General features: G+C 39.4%; 1 protein-coding gene across 1 annotated transcript in view; it reads right to left on the bottom strand.

The window, feature by feature from the left end:
- Window positions 1-710: 710 nt before the first annotated feature.
- The window catches only part of LOC135216733 (small ribosomal subunit protein uS10m-like), a 74,240-nt gene continuing 56,150 nt past the window's right edge, over window positions 711-18,800 (bottom strand). The window contains exons 4-5 of the mRNA XM_064252197.1: window positions 12,779-12,977; window positions 711-851 (exon numbers count right to left, since the gene is read on the bottom strand). Of these exons, the coding sequence (XP_064108267.1) occupies window positions 795-851; window positions 12,779-12,977 (256 nt within the window). The 3' untranslated portion in view covers window positions 711-794. The remainder of the gene's footprint in view (window positions 852-12,778; window positions 12,978-18,800) is intronic.

Below are 18,800 nucleotides of genomic sequence, written 5' to 3' on the forward strand. Positions count from 1 at the left end.
GAGTGAACTTCTATCACCAGAAATACACATCTCTCACCCCTCAGTGGAAGGTCCGAGAATCGAACTCGCGACCACCAAGGTGGCACGGATGGGCTAAGTATAAAGCTTATTTTCTTCCATAAACCTACAGCCTTAACATTAGGTAGTCCTATATCCTCCCTCAGGTTAACAAGACATGGCAGAAACAGCTCTTGAGATATTAAAAGAATTTGCATAATTTATGTTTTATAAGAACCGAAAGGGTGAGAAATTAGAAACTAGTGAATGGTGGAAAAGTAAAATTAGAGGGTTAAGGAAGGAAAAGGGAAACTGTCAGAAATTCTGTTCCTGAACCTGATGATACCATTCCAGTTGGAAGGTTGTTCTCTGCTTCCCATGTTCTTAACTACATAAGTAGATAATTAGTTACATAAAGCAATGTGTTCTCTAAGTATAATGATAAGTTTAAGCAGAATTTTCTTTGATAAATACAAAACTTTGTCTTCAGGTGAAGTTCACTTCCTCAATTCAAATTGGTCATAGATACATCATTTTGAGAACATAAAGTTTCTAACTGCACTGGAGATGAGAGATGGGATGGAGCTTACCTTTACAGAAGGGCAAATCTAACCATCAAAGTATGTATAATCCTTTTTTTCTATAATATACACGGGTTACCTGCATTGAACCACAGCTTAATGGCATTATTGCATTTAGAATATAAATCACAGTAAGAATTTCTTTTTATTTACAAATACATTTCACTTCAAGTATGAGGGTTACAGTTATTGCACAAAATGTCTATACCAAAACAACTACTGAATAACTTCTGATGATGGTGTCACATGCTCGGGAAGCTTCTGAAGTTCATGCTGTAAAGAGATATGCAAATTGTTAAGATACAGTAAAGTTTTACACATACATACCTGGCAGATATATACTTTGCTGACGTCAGAGACATTAGCTAAGTATATATCTGCCGGGTAAGTTGCATGTGTAAAAATGCAAATTGAGAAAAATACTACTCATAGGTTTTAGAAATAGTAATGGGCTTATGGGGGGGTTTTTGGGGGGGGGGGGGGGGGGGGTTTTGGGGTTTTTTAAATAACTACGACATAGTCATTAAATGAAAACTTTTAAAATCTGACCTGATGAAATATATACATACAGGAATATTGACCTTAACTTTTGCAGTCTGTCCAATTTCTTGGCTGATGTCAAATAGTAGTCAGATATATCAAAACTTTCATAGACTTTATCTTAGCAAGAGCCCAATAGTCCCTCATATTTCCCAAAGAAACTTTCCAAAAAGAAAAAGTGTCCACCTCATGTCAGTCGATTGTATCCGGAACAACAGCTTCCCAAACATTATATATATATATATTAATATTATATATATATATATATTTTTTATATAGATATAGATATATATATTATATATAATAGTATATATATATATATATAGTATATATATGTATATGTATGTATAGTATATGTATATATATGTGTATATATATATATATATATATATATATATATATATATATATAGTATATGATATAAAATTTTTTTTTCAACGATCAATGATAACTATATGAGAGGAGACTGCAGATGAGCAGAGATTTAAGAAAGTTACAGTACTGACAATACAAGAAAGACATCGATGAGTGGTTGAGTTTAACAGAGAAGCTTAGTGTCACATAGCACTGCAGGAGGTGATGATGATGAACATTGTCTTAAAACCACCTTTCTCACAAACCTTAGGTAGGATATCTTTTACTGTGAGGTCAGTAACAGAAATAAACAGAGAAAGCTTTAAAATGATTTCATTGGCAATATGTTTGTATGTTACCATATTCTGTAATACTTTGTAACACTTTTTCATGTATTCCTTGAGAGCAAAATTTTACTGAACATCAATGCAATTTGAGGTGGCACTCTGTACACTTCTAATTTAAAACTCCTTTGCATGTAAACAATATTGGTTATTAGGTATACTGTATAGTGATTACATGATGAACATTATATAATGAAGGGTAGTATGTATATAAGACTAACTTTTTTAATTGAATGACATTATAGATATTATACTATTAACATTACAATATACTTTGTACAGCATGCAGCTAAAGTCATGTGACCCAATTTCAGTGATTTTCATTCAAGAGTCACTAACTGGCAACTCTTACCATCTTCATATTTCAAATGACGCTAAGTTGCGACAAGGAAACATTTTGAAACTTTGCTCAATAAAAGATACAGTTCACTAAGCATGGTTTTAAAGTATCAATGCTACATTTTTTATCAAAATATCGGCTAGATCATTATAAAAACATTAACTCAGTAATTTTTAATTATAGTAAATATGAAAAAATTTAAATACTTAATAAATTTGACTTTTTAGCCACCATAGTACTAATGTATTTAACGTAATGAACATATTGGAGATGTAGTTTTGGGCGTGGTCTAACCAGATGTCGAATGTTAAGTGTCACCAACATCCATTTACTTAACCTATACCCTTTTTAACTATCACTCATAATCATTTGTAATACATACTTGGTTTGTTAATGACGTTATTAAGTTACATCTCTTGAGATTTACTTGGGATTTCGTTAGACCCTGCTAGTGAAGGGTGCATATGTCCTGCCAATTGTTTAACCCTTTACTGCCGACTGGACGTATTTTACGTCAACATTTTTTGTCTCTCGGGTGCCGACTGGACGTATTTTATGTCAACATACAAAAGTTTTTTTTAAAATTCGCGGAAAAATACTTTTATGCCTACCAGCCGAAAACTCTTGAATCACGCGCCTTGGGGGATGCTGGGAGTTCACGGATCAAGGTGTTGTTTTGTTTACAATCGTTATGCAGGCGCGCAAGCGCGAATTTCTTTCTTGCCGCACTAAAAAGTATCTGTGACACATCTCAGAAATTATTTCGTCACTTTGACATAATTTTTGTACCATTTTAAATTACCCGTTACATGGAGTATTATATATGAAAATGTGCGGATTTTTATGTAGAATACAACAAAAAAATACTCATGATTGTAGCTTTTATCAGTTTTGAGATATTTTCATATAAATAACGATAAGTGCCAAAATTTCAACCTTCGGTCAACTTTGACTCTACCGAAATGGTTGAAAAACGCAATTGTAAGCTAAAACTCTTATACGTATTTTAGTAATATTCAATCATTTACCTTAATTTCGCAACTAATTGGAAGTCTCTAGCACAATATTTCGATTTATGGTGATTTATGAAAAAACTTTTTCCTTACGTCCGCGCGGTAACTCTTCCGAAAAAAATCATACATGCGATTGTGGTAATGTTTGCACCATTTTAAATTAGCCGTTACATAAAGTTTTATATATGAAAATGTGCGCAATTTCATGCACAATACAACTAAAAAAACCCATGGTTGTAGCTTTTATCAATTTTGAAATATTTTCATATACAAAATGATAAGTGACAAATTTTCAACCTTCGGTCAACTTTGACTCTACCAAAATGGTCGAAAAACGCAATTGTAAGCTAAAACGCTTATATTCTAGTAATATTCAAGCATTTACCTTCATTTTGCAACAAATTGGAAGTCTCTAGCACAATATTTCTATTTATGGTGAATTTATGAAAAAAATAACATTTTCTTTACGTCCACGCAGTAACTCTTCCGAAAAAATCATACGTGCGATTGTGGTAATGTTTGCGCCATTTTAAATTGGCCGTTACATAAAGTTTTACATATGAAAATGTGCGCAATTTCATGTAGAATACAACAAAAAATAATTGAAGGTTGTAGCTTTTCTCATTTTTGAAATATTTGCATATAAATCACGATAAATAGAAAAAAACCATGTTCGGTCAACTTTGACTCTACCGAAATGGTCGAAAAACGCAATTGTAAGTTGAAACTCTTACAGTCTAGTAATATTCAGTCATTTATCTTCATCTTGAAACAAATTTGAAGTCTCTAGCACAATATTTCGATTTATGGTGAATTAAAAGAAAAAACTTTCATTCCCTCCACGCGTGGATTCACCGCCACTAATCTACGAAATGCGTACGTCCCATTCTCGGAATATTTGCTCCATTTCATATTAGGCATTTCATAGAGTTTTATATATAAAAATCTGCGCAATTTCATGTAGAATAAATCGAAAAATATTTGAAGGTTGTAGCTTTTCTTATTTCTGAAATAATTGCATATAAAAAAATATATATAAAAAAAATTCGACATTCGGTCAACTTTAACTCGTCAGATATGGTCAAAAACTGCATTTGTAAGCTAATATTCTTACAGTATAGTACTATTCAATCATTTTTATTCATTTTAAAAGAAATTGGAAGTCTCTAGGACAATATTTCGATTTATGGTGAATTTTTTAAAAAAATATTTGTTTACGTCCACGCGTTACAAATTCATGCATTATTTTGTGATAATATTTTCTCTGTGTTGCTTTTATCGTTTTACAATGTGTTATATACCAAAATGATTGCAATTTAGTGTACATTTTAACAAAAAAAAGTAACTTGTTACCTTTAACCGTTTCGCACACAGCGCGATTTGAATACAATTATATATGAAATTTCGTTTTTGCACTATCATATATCGCATTATTTATATATGATAATGATAATTATTTTCATTTCTGATGGTTGCATACTAAACTTCAGCCAATGACAAAAAAAGGAGCCAAAAATGAACTCTTAATCTTGAAAACTAAGCGCGCTGTGATTTTTTGAAAAAAATATTTTTCCGCTTCCGCGCTCACTCTGAAACACCTCCGGCACACGGGAGACATTTTTTTTTACCGCTTCGGCGTTTAAGGGTTAACTGGCTGTTTCCTCCTCTCGCCTTCCCCGAAGGCCAAGTGCCCTTCGTGCTTCTCGATTATATTAGTATTCTTACTAGCCTATACACCTATAAGACAATAATGAGGGAAGTATACCACACCAAGACTGTGGAGGAATTTCACAAATCCTGCTTTATGGTCTTATAGAAACCCTTTATATTTACAAAGATTTGATGCAAATCTACAGTCAAACCTAAGATTTTGTACGCCCTAGTTTTCTTAAGATTCGGTTTTCATAGAATTTTCTGACAAAATTTTTACTCTGGTTTCATACAACAAGGGCCCACCTCGTGACTATGCCCCATGCCAAGCGCCCAAACAAAGCATCCCCTGTTCTCTCGTGACCCATTTTGCTTTTGTGTTCTTTGTTTTTTGTGCTTTATTTAATCGAGTGCAACTGCAAATAAGCCATCATGGGACCAAAGAAAGTTCCAAGTGCCAGCCCTTCTGTAAAAACGATGAGAAACACTATAGAATTTAAGAAAGAACTCATAGCAAAGTGTTAGAGGATGTTGCATGCCGATCTCAGTAAGAAAATGCCTACAACAAGTGGTACTGTTTGTGAATTTAACCCTTAATGGATGGATATGCTCACATGAGTATCAGTAACAGGTTTCCTGTGAATGACACATTCACTCATGGTGATTAACAATTTTAAGCGCTATTGATTTTGGGGAATCAGGCAGGAAAGAGGTGCCATTACTTCTATAGCCCATAAATTCACTAACGGCAACTTTTAGACTGACTAAGATGAAAGACTCGGCAGTTCAGGGCTTAACTTTGATCTTGACATCAAGAGAGGATGTATTACCTTTGCCTTACATGACATCTTTTTGTAAATTTGCTCATAAATATACCAAGGGGTTGCTGTTGGTTTTAGTTATCTTTTATGATTGTCAGTTATAAATGTAATTTTGCAAAGAAAAGTGCAAAGAAATATTAGAAAAAACTTGTATACTGTAAATCCAAAAAAGTCACTGCATCTTCATTCTCTGTAAATTTACGTAAATGTTTTACAACAAATATGTTCAGAATTTGTGACTATTTTTATTTCTTATCTGTTTTGATACTGAGTGAGCGGTAATCATAATTTTACAAAATATAATAAATATATTTATTATAAAAATGAAGTTTCCATAATAAAACTGATATTGTAATATTTACTTGAACACCTGAATCAGCCCTGGTCACTGACCAGCCCGAACTATATCCCCAGAGATTTACCCACAAAGTGGGTACTTTTAACTGTCTGCGCTACCAACACTGCAGGTAAAATCTAGTAAAATATGTTACCTATGTTACCATTGGCAATGCTGCTACAAATGCCAGCCACCAGAGGCCTACCTCCTCAGTTGAATCAATCACTATCAAATTGAGGTGGGGAGGAGGATGGGAATCATTCAGGTGTTCAGGTATTACAATATTAGTTTTATTATGAAAACTTCATATTGCAATACACTCCCTGAACACCTGAACTAGTGCGATTAACAACATTTAATGGAGGTGGGATCAATCTAATTCAGCCCAACCTGTCCACGGAGCATACGCTGGTAACTCGTTATCAACATACCATGTATAAATGCATGTATCCTCACCTAGTTATCTAACTCGGTAGGTGAAGATGTTTGCAAAAAAAGTACCCTAATGTCAGTGTTAAGTCTAAGGTACCATCAGAAGTACCTCCCATGTGGTAATCCATACTTCTTATTCATGGCGGTAAAAGTAAAATTTACTCACCTAGTTGACCAACTTGTAGGTGAGGATGCTTGCAGAGGAAGTACCTTAACATTAGTGTTGAGTCCAAGGTACCGCCTGAATCTGAAGAACCTCCCATATGGTATTATATACCCCTCATGTATGGAGGGGAAACAGTGAACCTCCCATGTGGCTATCCAGCCTCTCATGTATGGAGGAGAAGTTGAGTGTGCAGGACCTTCGAGTTCTCTACTGCTCATAACGCAGATGACTGTGCTGAAGAAGTTGTTCCAACATGACCATCGGGATCTGCCTAACCTCAAGGATCTAAAAGGACAATACACTCAATCTAAGCTTGACCAAAAGAAACTCTCAAGTTCTTTTAGACTACCACTGACTTCATAAACTTCTAACATCCTAAGCTAATTATGAAATTGAGTTGGCCGCAACAACAGGACCAAGTGAGTAACTGTTCTCTGAAGAAACTGAAAATCCCTAAGGTATAGCATCGTGAAAACCCACACCGACTCAAGTAATTTCCTCCAAGATCGCCGACACTGAAAATTTCCTTCAGAAAGCTGAAGGGGTAGCCATCCATGGTACTTTGAGCCCTCGGATGCGAAGAACAACTCGAAGGCTCCAAAAGCAATGAAAAACCAACCAACGCTTGACTAATAACCCCTTGCAAGAAGAAACTAATTGCATTTTGGGTAATGAAATGAGATAGACACCTAGGGGAAACCAAATAAGATTCTCGGACGAGGTGAAAGTTCCTCAATATGTGACATAAACTTTGAGAGCTCGAACCAGACACCACACCATTTGAGATCTGTCACCTACTATACAATCATCCAATGATGCAGCTGCAACTCTACTTATGATGACAACGACACAAATTGACCATCGAGGAGACATCTTGCTCTCTAAAAGACTGTTGCTGAGTGCAAGAGGTGCCCTCAACAGAACCTTTTTATGAATGTCCGGATAGTGAGAAGGCAGATGTATACCAACCATGTTTGAGAAAACCCCCATCAACTCAGACAACACCCACATAGAGTGGGACAAGGCCTCTGACAGGCTATGAAAGGTGTCTTCCAAATACAAGCCTCATGATATGTAACCCCTACCACACGAATTATTGAAGGAACCCAAGAGAGAAGAGCCTCAATAGATTCCTAGAGTGGAACTCGGACACCGGCAGAAGGGTTACCCGCTACTGCATACAGACCACTTCCAATCAGGAAGCTACGTTGAATCCAGCTTACCCAACCCCTTAAGTGATGCTAGCCTCAAGTCGTCTTCCCCAAAAGTTGCCTGACTCAGCCAAAACCAGATCAGCTTACATGATGTTTGACAGACTACTGGTTTAGCTGAATGCAACATACTATCAAACATTGCTTGAATTAACTGTGTAGGTTCCTCTGGAGCCTGGACTGTGGAAAGAGAGAATGGACAAAGTCCACCATCCATTTATACATGCTTTCCTTTGCTGGAGAAACAAAAACCCGACAACTATTACTGGATTCTCTCTTCAAAAGGTATCGTCTGTCAGTCCTGTCTGACCACACCGGAACAGGAAAAGGACAAGGCTGAACACCCACAAGAGCAGCACCCAATAACCCAGAACTTACTACACTTGGGTGCTTGATACTAACACCTGACATACATGATCCCAACATAACTGAGCCAACCCTGAGCTAGTTGTACTCAACTGCGCAATTCTGCAACTCTTAGACATGATGACGTAACACCTGGCCGACCGCCACCCACCCCAAGAGCCAACCGCCCCCAGTTCAGCAACCGTGTACCAACTAAAGACTATGACATAACCCTTAGCTAGTCTCGCTCGACTGCACAAATCAGCACTACCCAGTGACGATGACGTAACACCTCGGCCAAACATACTTTGGTGATGAACGCCCACCCTTAAGAGCCAACCACACTCTGTTGTGCCAAACTTGTACCAACCAAAGACGATGACATAACCTTGAGCCAGTCTCACTCGACTGCGAAACCCCGCACCAGCCAGTGATTATGACATAACACCTGGCCGACTACAAATGGGTGACCAAGGTCCACCCCAAGAGCATAGAGGCCGCAAAACGCGATCCAACAAACTCCAGTTACACCAACACTAAACCAAAGTCTCGAGCTGAAGCTACATTGATCAAGTGAGGGAAGGAAGTACCCAGAAACCCCAAAACCAATGCCGAACCCAAACTGAACAACTTTAAGAGGAACAGAAATAGCTGCAGGAAAAGGTTGCGAAAGAAACAGAAGGAGAGAAAAAGGAAGAACCCACACTTGGAGTAACCACTGAGCACCTAACGCCAATGTTGTGCAGGTGGAGAAAACCAACTTGTACAGCACCTAAAAGTGCCTCTAAGGACAGGCTACGAACTGCGGAACCAATGGGAGCCAAAGAAGTAAATTACCAGCTACCCTAACGAAAGGAGGCCGAGGGCACAAACGGTACTAATGATAGTGCCGACGAACTGCCAACTGCCATAAATCCTGCAATATCGGCTCAAACCCCAAAAGCATAAAAATGGGAACCAAAGAAGGAAGATTACCAGCTACCCTATTGAAAGGAAAGGCTGAGGATACAACCAGTACTGATACAGTTGACGATGGCGCAGACAAATCGCCAACTGCCATAGCACCTGCAAGAACCAGGGAGGACACATTACAGCTCAAACCAAGGATGAATATACAGACTTCTCTACTGCCTGTGAAGCATCCAAACCAGCAGCCTGAGAACTACAGGACCTGTGGAAGGTGCTAAGACGGCCCCGCCAAAATTACTTCCCTTAACCCTGAAGAGAGAGGCCGCCTCCGAAACCCCCAAGTTTCAGGATTGAAACGATGAAAATTCTTTGCTCTGGTATGCTAATGGCAAAGAAACAGGATGAGCGAGAGAAGACTCCGAAACGACCTCCGAAGAATTACCCGATAAACAAGGTTGTATAAAGACATTAGAAGAAGTTTTAGAAGAAATTGGGAGAGAAAAAACTAGACTGACTCTGTTCCACATTGATAATCTTGACAAACATCATTAGCAAACTCAGGAAATTCTTCAAGACACGATCGTGAATACAGTCAGTATTCAAGCTACTGTAATTTGTCTTACGATAATTCGATTTTACAATGGGGTTAGCAATTAATATTGGTACGACAACATTTTGAAAATAAGTCTTTCTATATCTTGCACGCAGCAGGCACAAGCAGCAAGAGAGTTGAGTTAAAAATAGAATTTTAGGCCAAAGGCCAAGTACTGGGACCTATGAGGTCATTCAGTGCTGAAATGGAAATTGACAGTAAAAGGATTGAAAGGTGTAACAGGAGGAAAACCTCTGTTTCACTATGAATCAAGTGTTAGGAGAGGGTGGAAAGTAAGATGAAGAAAGAGAATATGAAAGTTGGTAAAGTAAAAGGAAGGCAGCAAAAGAGGCCAAATTACAATCATCTAACTCTTTACCTCCATATCGTTATACTCTCATAAATGTGTACAGCCATGAAAAATCGAACAAGAAACCACCTTGTTTGCTAATACAACCGAATCCAATGGCAACATCCGTTTCTTGTATTCAATCAGCGTACGCCATTAAACACTTACCGTAGGTATGTTATAAATGATGTCTTGTAGAATAGGACTGAAATAATTTATGTAATAACTTCATTTGCCGTAAGATCGTTATAGCAGTACAGTTTTAAATGCAAAATGTAGCTGAAGCTGATAAAGTAATACTAAGTCTACTAAAGACTAATATCATGCGTCGGCAACATGGATAAAACTCAAACTTTTATGTGAAATGAAACACAGCCATGGTAAAATAAAAAAACTACTAGCATGAAGAGCTCATTTACTGTTGTCTTCACACCGATAAAAGATAAATAACGTAAAGCTCGTAATACCAATGAAAACGAGTGAAAAACTGAATCGCTGAAATTTATGCAATCTATTAACAGAGAAAAAACTAGTTCACAATGAGACATATTACTCAATTTTGGACTTAAAAACACGTCGTAAGACATGCAATATAACTTTGTTCCATATAAGTAAAATGTGTAGATATTCATTTATGCTAATTAGGAACAAGAACATTTGCTGAAACAAAGTGAGATGGTTGCATCTGGAGCAAAGGAAATTGACTAGTCAGCATCTCTGCCTGCATAGGTCATGCCCCCTTAACAATGGGGCTGTGTGTTGAGGCAAGCTTTTTGTAATTGTAATTCAATTGAAATGTAATCAATTACACATTTTCTCTGTCTGATGCTGCACTGAACCTTCCTACAAGTAATACATAAAGAAATGTCTGTCATCTTTGAGGTTACTCATCCTCCACTTGCATGTAGAACAGTACCAATGAGCTCCGACATTTCCCCCAGCAACTTGCTCGGAAGGCGCGGCAGACATAGAGGCGTTGGCTGACAGCGTTTCTTTATGTAGCTTGTCCATCTCAAGTCCAGCCCAAGCCGGTTCAATACCAGGAGAAGGTCCAAATAAATAAAAAAAAACAGAGCAAAAACCAGGAGCATAGTTGTAATACAATGCCAAGGTCGTAATCCAGAATTTCCAATGCCAATGTGGGGATAGGGCTAAAGACCAAAAATGTTTGTGTGTTGCAGGACACATCCTAACAACACCATGATAGAAAACAATTGAGGAGGCAGGCCTCTTGTGGCCGATATTTGCAGCAGCATTGCCAACGGTAACACAGGTAACTCATTTGATTATATTTTACCTGCAGTGTTGGTAGCACTGACAGTTAAAATTACCTACTTTGTGGGTGAATCTGTGGGGATATAGTTTGGGCTGGTCAGTGACCAGGTCTAATTCATGTGTTCAGGGAGTATATTGCAATATCATGTATAACTTTGTAAAATTTACAACTCTTGTAAGAGAGGCCCACAAGGGATTGCAAATACTAGCAATTTTCAACTTCTCATAGAAGGTAGGGAAAATTTTTTAGCATTTTTTTCTTGCACCATGTGCATTTGCATATCTTCCTCTTTCCATTGATGTGTTCTTTCTTAAATTAGCTGACCTCCAAGTTTTGCCAGCCTGGGGTATAGCATATTGATTTATTACACCGGCTTCTAAGGGTCAAGGTCAGCAGAGGCTGGTTTGAAAAATTCAGAAAACAAATGGGCATACATAATGTGCCTACTTCAGTGACTAAGGACATGTTTGCAAAATGGAGTGACTGTGGCGAATTATCATCCAAACAAAGATGTTGTAATCCATGTCTCCAACATGTTTAATGACAATGCCATTTTTCACTTTAGGCAAATTTTAAGGAGGCGCCACAAATAAATGTCTGGACAGTTCTATGCAACAGGGGTCCAGTGACTCTCAAGCTGGGCCTAGTGCCAGTCAAAAACAGAGGGGAAGTAACCCCAGATAGTGCCAGTAAAAAATGAAGAAAAGTGACCCCAGATAGTGCCAGTAAAAAATGAAGAAAAGTAACCCCAGAGAGGTCATTGATACCTGAAGTCCTTCTGGAAGGGGATTCCCCTTCCCAACAATAACCCCTCCTCCTCCCTCTGCCATCCTGTCTGTCATTCATACTCTAACAAGAGTCTTCCATAAAGGTAAGAGTGATGGTAAATGTTTATTCATCCATTTTATTAGTCATTTACATTTATTTCTCATTGTTTTCTCTATATTTTTTTAGTAATAGCCACCTGATGCAGAAAAATACTATTTAAAATATCAATTCATTACCAGCAGTAGTCATTATGATAAACTACAAGTAAGAGATGTAAAACTAAATGAAAATGCTTTTGGAGGATAAATTAAGGTGTAGATCATACTGTTTGAGGATATAGTGAATGAGTTAAGATGGTTAATTTATGCTAGCACCAATACACAGAAGGCAGATCAAATGACTGATGTAACATTATAATTTCATGGATTCATGGGGTGAGGTTGTTAAATATTTTGTGTAACACACAAAAGGAAAATAAATTTCACTGTTACACTAATTAAAATCAGAATGGCTATTTTCAATTACAGAAATATCAAAATTCTTTGACACTAGACTGTACTTTGGAAAAGATCTACATATACTGAATTGCAACTTTTAAGTAGGATGTTAGGTGAAATTATGAGAAATCCATAATCTAATGTCATTCATGCCTGGGAATACCATGTATTAATTACTTGCAACTATCTTTCTTTCGTGAGATGATAATTATCTTTCAATAGGCGCACTGTAATGTAATTTGAAAATAATTCTCACCTTGGTAACTTTCATAGCTATACCCTCGGGTAAGTTTCGCTGAATGTACTCTAAGAAGGTATCAGCAGTAGACCCTGTAAGCTTAACAAATCTCATGATCAGGAAATGGGTACGCACTTCATACTGGACACGGTGTTTCTTGTAAATGTGCACTGATTTCAATAAAGTCCATCTCTGGATGTGTTTCCTGGGCCATTCGCTAGAAAAATACCAAAATGCTCAATAATAATTCAAGGCATACATCAACAGATAATTTGGAATATGAAAAATTAACTATTTCATCCTTAAATGACGAATATAATAGACAATAAAAAGATACTTAAATCTAAAATTGTTAAAAATATGATATTGTTAAGATACAATAAAGTTTTGTACATACTTACTTGGCAGATATATACTTAGCTATAGACTCCGTCGTCCCGACAGAATTCAAAACTCGCGGCACACGCTACAGGTAGGTCAGGTGATCTACCATTCCCGCCGCTGGGTGGCGGGATCCGGAACCATTCCCGTTTTCTGACATTTTCTCTTCCACCTGTCTCCTGAGGGGAGGCTGGGTGGGCCATTAATCATATATATCTGCCAGGTAAGTATGTACAAAACTTTATTGTATCTTAACAATATCATTTTTGTACATGCAACTTACCCGGCAGATACCGTATATTTCGGCGTATAAGTCGACCCTTTAGCCCCAAAAAATCATGCCAAAATTAGGGGGTCGACTTATCTAACGGTAACAAAAAGTGAATCTTTATTATTTTGGCATATCGGTACAGGAATCCAGGCTTTACAGTTGGCTAATAACAATGACAGCCTTGTTGCGGTAACTATGTATGTAAATACCAGTATTAAAACATTTCACACTGTAATACGACAATAATAATACATTAGAACATCCATTACCTTAAATAAAATGAAACAAATCAAAGTAACTTATAGAAACCCCAATCGACAGGAAGTTGCATACATTGCGTAAACTATTTGTAGTACAGTAATTGAGAAGATGCGTTCACTCTGACAGTTTTGTATTTACCGGGGTATTGTTCCAAAAACATTTATGGTATGAAATCTTTATTTATCACTTTAAATAAAATTTTTAAAAAATGTATTTAATAGTAAATATGTATTTAAATTCCTTCAATATTACTTGAGTCATCGTCACTTGAATTAAACAATTCATCAGACAAATTATCATTCACGGTTTCATCATAAAGGATCCCAGTTTGAATCTGGTGAATCAACTGCAGGTTCGTTTTCCCTCAAATGAGCCTGTTTATGCCATAGAAGAACCAATGGTCAAGGAATATTCCAACATAATAATAAAATACCGGCACGTCGTTTTAACAACCCAATCAAAACATTAACTTGAGTGGCAGTTTGTACATACATATATACGTAGGCTGTTTTGCAGCGTTAGTTAGCGCTTTGTTTGTTTACATTACACTCGAGTAACGTATCTTTCGTTTCGTCATTTCTAATCATATTTGCTGATATTCATCTTTTATATATTACACAGATTGTTAATATACCGAGTATATTACCTGTATTTCTTATGGTAAGTAGAGCAACATATGTACCGTAATAACATTCAGGTTATTTTATATGATACGTTTTACCCTGCTGCTTATTTTGAGCGTACGGTTGGCCTCACATTTTATAGGTCGACTAATATACCCGATATTAGTTAAAATCATAAAAATTTACTCAGAATTGGGGTGTCGACTTATCTTCCGGTCGACTTATACGCCGAAATATACGGTATATACTTAGCTGATTGGCACCCTTGGTGGAGGGTAAGAGACAGTTAGATACCAAAAAAAAAAATAAATAAATAAATAACAACGGGAAACAAAAATTGTTGTAGGATATAAATCCTTGGTTCTCACCTGTTTGGGCAGAAGACTTCATGATTACTGTCAATGAGCCTGCATGCCTCAAGAGCTTCAGCGAGGTATCGACCTATAACTGAATAGCCCTTCTGGATCATGTCAAAGGGGGCTAGCCCGCTTACACGACAGAGCCTACATGGATCGTGTCAATGGGGGCTTACCCACTTATATGACAGAGCCTGACCTGTATCATATCAATGGCGGCTAGCCCTCTTACATTACAGAGCTTTAGGTTTTACAAAATAACACAACGAGGAGATCAACAGTTAATCCCGACCACCTGACCCTCCTAACATGTTAGAAACTAGGAATTGAAAGGGGTTACTACCTATACCCTCTTCCAATCGACCATAAAAACACACACCACAATATTAAAAAGAGAATAATTAACTAAACTAATTAGGATTAACCTCAGCTCCTCCTCCCAGCACTGAATCCGCGGAAACATACGCCCCGAGTGAGAAGCACTTCTCATAAGTAACTCTTACGTCTCTTAGGTAGTGAGAAGTGAATACCGAGCTACACTTCCAATACGTGGACTCTATAAGGGCTTGAAGAGACCACGTCTTGTGAAATGCCATCGAGGTTGCTATGGCCCTCACTTTGTGCGCCTTCACTCTGAGGAGCTTAAGTTGTTCATCACCACAAGCTAGATGCGCCTCCTTAATTACGTCTTTTATGCGTTTTTCGAAATAGGTCTTGTCGGATCCTTGACCGAGCACCAAAGACTTTCTTCCGTACCTCCTAATAGAGACTTCCTTTGCAAATAAAACTTGAGGGCTCTTATTGGACATAAAGTCCTCTCCTGTTCATCCCCCGTAAGAGAAGAAAGCCCTTTCACTTCGAAGCATCTTGGCCATGGTTTTGATGGATTCTCATTTTTAGCTAAGAAGAGAGGCTTAAAAGAGCAAATTGCAGCGTTCTTCTTAAAACCCACTCTGCCTTCTAACGCTTGAAGTTCACTTACCCTTTTTGCCGTTGCTAGGGTGAAAAGGAACAGAGACTTCCTTGTCAAGTCTCTAAAGGAGGCCTTATTAGAAGGTACGAACTTGCCCGACATTAGATATTGAAGGACCACATCCAAATTCCAACTAGGATTCTTCCTGGTCTGGCTTTTTGAGGTCTCGAAAGACCTAATAAGGTCATGCAGGTCCTTGTTCTCTCACACATCTAGCCCCCTATGCCTGAAAACAGAGGCTAGCATGCTTCTGTACCCTTTTATCGTTGAGACAGCTAAATTACACTTTCTTCTAAGATAAAGAAGAAAATCCACAATGTCAGTTACAGAGGTACTGGAAGAGGATACGTTCTGCGACTTGCTCCATCTTCTAAACACCTCCCACTTCGACTGGTACACTCGTAAAGTGGAAGGTCTCCTGGCTCTTGCGATTGCTTTCGAAGCCTCGCGAGAAAACCCCCTCACTCTAACGAGTCCTTCGATAGTCTGAAGGCAGTTAGACTTAGAGCGGGGAGGTTTTTGTGATACCGGTCGAAGTGGGGCTGTTTGAGAAGATCGCTCCTTAGTGGGAGCAATCTGGGAAGATCCACCATCCATTTCAGCACCTCTGTAACCCAGTCTAGGGCTGGCCAAAAGGGGGCGATCAAAGTCAGCTTCGCTCCTTCTGAGGAAGCAAACTTCCTTATCACTTCCCCTACTAGTTTGAAGGGGGGAAAAGCGTACCTGTCTACGCCCTTCCAATCCATCAGGAGGCCGTCTATGGCTATTGCTCTTGGATCTGCAATCGGGGAGCAATAATTCTCCAGTCTCTTGTTCCAATTGGTTGCGAACAAGTCTATGTTCGGTCTTCCCCATAACCCCCATAACTGCTCGCAAACTTGCGGATGGAGGGTCCATTCGGTGGGGAGAACTTGGTTCTTTCTGCTTAGCAGATCCGCCCGAATGTTTCTCTCTCCCTGTATAAACCTGGTGAGGAGAGAGATTTCTTTCTCCTGAGCCCAAAGCAGCAACTCCCTCACTGTCTCGTAAAGGGAGAATGAATGGGTTCCCCCTTGTTTCCTGATATAGGCGAGGGCTGTCGTGTTGTCCGAATTGACCTGAATGATCGATCCTGAGATCTGCTTTTGGAAGTGAATGAGAGCTAAATGAATGGCCTTTAACTCATTTTTGTTTATGTGCCAAGACACCTGTGCTCCTTCCCAGGTGCCTGACACTTCTTCCGAGCCCAACGTTGCTCCCCATCCTGAATCCAACGCGTCTGCAAACAACGCTCGGAGAGGGCTCTGTATGTGCAGAGATACTCCTTTGCTGAGCTTCTTTGGGTCCAGCCACCATCGGAGATCCTCCTTGATCTTGTCCGTGAGAACAAAAGTGTCTTCTAGGTCCTGGGAACTCTGATCCCAGTTCTCCGTCAGATAATACTGAAGGGGTCTTAGGTGCAGCCTTCCTAAAGAAACGAACTGCTCCAACGAGGAGAGGGTTCCCAGCAAACTCATCCATTCCCTCGCGGAGCAATGATCTTTCTTTAGAAAAACTGAAACCTTCGTTAGGCAGCGTTCTATCCTCTCTATTGATGGAGATGCTAGAAAACCCCGAGAATCCATCTGAATCCCCAGATAGACTATGCTCTGCTGGGGATCCAGTTGGGACTTCTCGAGGTTGACTAGGAGTCCCAGCGACTGCGTCAATCTTAGTGTTACAGAAAGGTCCTCCAGACACTGATCCTTTGACTTTGCTCTTATGAGCCAGTCGTCCAAGTACATTGAGATCCTGATCCCCTCTAAATGTAGCCAATGTGCCACATTCCTTAGGATGCCCGTAAAGACATGAGGGGTCGTCGATAGTCCGAAGCACAGCACTCGAAACTGGAATACTCTTTCCTGTGACACGAATCTGAGATATTTCCTTGATGCTGGGTGAATTGGCACATGGAAATATGCATCTTGAAGGTCCAGGGATACCATCCAGTCCCCTGGACGAAGAGCAGAAAGCACAGAGGAAGAAGTCTCCATCGAGAACTTCTTCTTTATCACAAAGAAGTTCAGCGCGCTTACGTCTAAAACTGGCCTCCACCCACCCAAGGCTTTTGGTACCAGGAACAGCCGATTGTAGAAGCCTGGTGAATGGAGATCTTGAACCGGTTCTATGGCCCCTCTTCTGCAGCATAAGGTCTACTGCTTGCAGGAGAGCCTGACTCTTGACGGGATCTTTGTATCTTGCCGTCAACTCCCTTGGAGTTTTCGTTAAGGGAGGATTTTCCCTGAAGGGGATCAGGTATCCTCTCTCGAGGATTGAGAGGGTCCAGCTGTCCGCCCCTCTCTGCGCCCAGACTCTGGCAAAGTTCAAAAGTCTGGCGCCTACAGATATCTGGAGGACTTCTCTCTCATTTTGCCTTCCCGACAGGTCTCCTGGAAGGTCTTCCTCTCTGGTCTGGTCTCCTACCTCTGAAAGGGGTTCTCGAAGAAGAAGAGACTCCTCGAAAGGGCTGCTGAAGAGGTGCTTTCTCCTTCTTTGTAAAGGGAACAGCGGGCTTGAATCTCTTCGCTGATTGTGTAAGGAGGTCCTGTGTAGCCTTGCCAGCTAAAGATTTAGCTATATCCTGTGGGAAGAGGTGGCTAGAAAGAGGCGAATATAATAAGGCCGACCTCTGAAGAGGAGAGACTGACTTGGTCAGGAATGAGCTGTAAACTGACCTCTTCTTTAAGATTCCCGAGCCAAATAGGTAAGCAACCTCCACTGAACCGTTCATCATAGCTGTATCCAAACATGCCAACACACTCGAGAGCTCCTCCATGCTCACGAAGTCCGGATCTTGGGCTCTCTTAGCCAGGGCCCCAGAGACCAGTCCATAAAATTGAACACCTCAAGTGTCCTGAAGAGGCCCTTGAGGAGATGGTCGAGCTCGCACATCCCCCAAGTAGCCTTAGCTGAGAGGAGAGAGCGCCTCCTTGAAGAATCCACCAGCGAAGCATAGTCTGCATCTGCCGAAGAGGGAAGCCCTAAGCCCATAGGCTCCTTTGTATCATACCATCTTCCAGGTTTTCCCGTCAGCAAAAACACTGTCTTGCCCGCTTCTCTTTTTGACTGAAGCCACTCTCCAAATCCTTTGAATGCCTTCTTCATACTAAGGGTCGGACGCATCTTCACGAATGAGGAGGCTTTTGGAGACTTCGAG

The sequence above is a fragment of the Macrobrachium nipponense genome, chromosome 6 (genome assembly GCF_015104395.2).
Source record: "Macrobrachium nipponense isolate FS-2020 chromosome 6, ASM1510439v2, whole genome shotgun sequence".
In the NCBI taxonomy this organism is placed as follows: Eukaryota; Metazoa; Arthropoda; class Malacostraca; order Decapoda; family Palaemonidae; genus Macrobrachium; species Macrobrachium nipponense.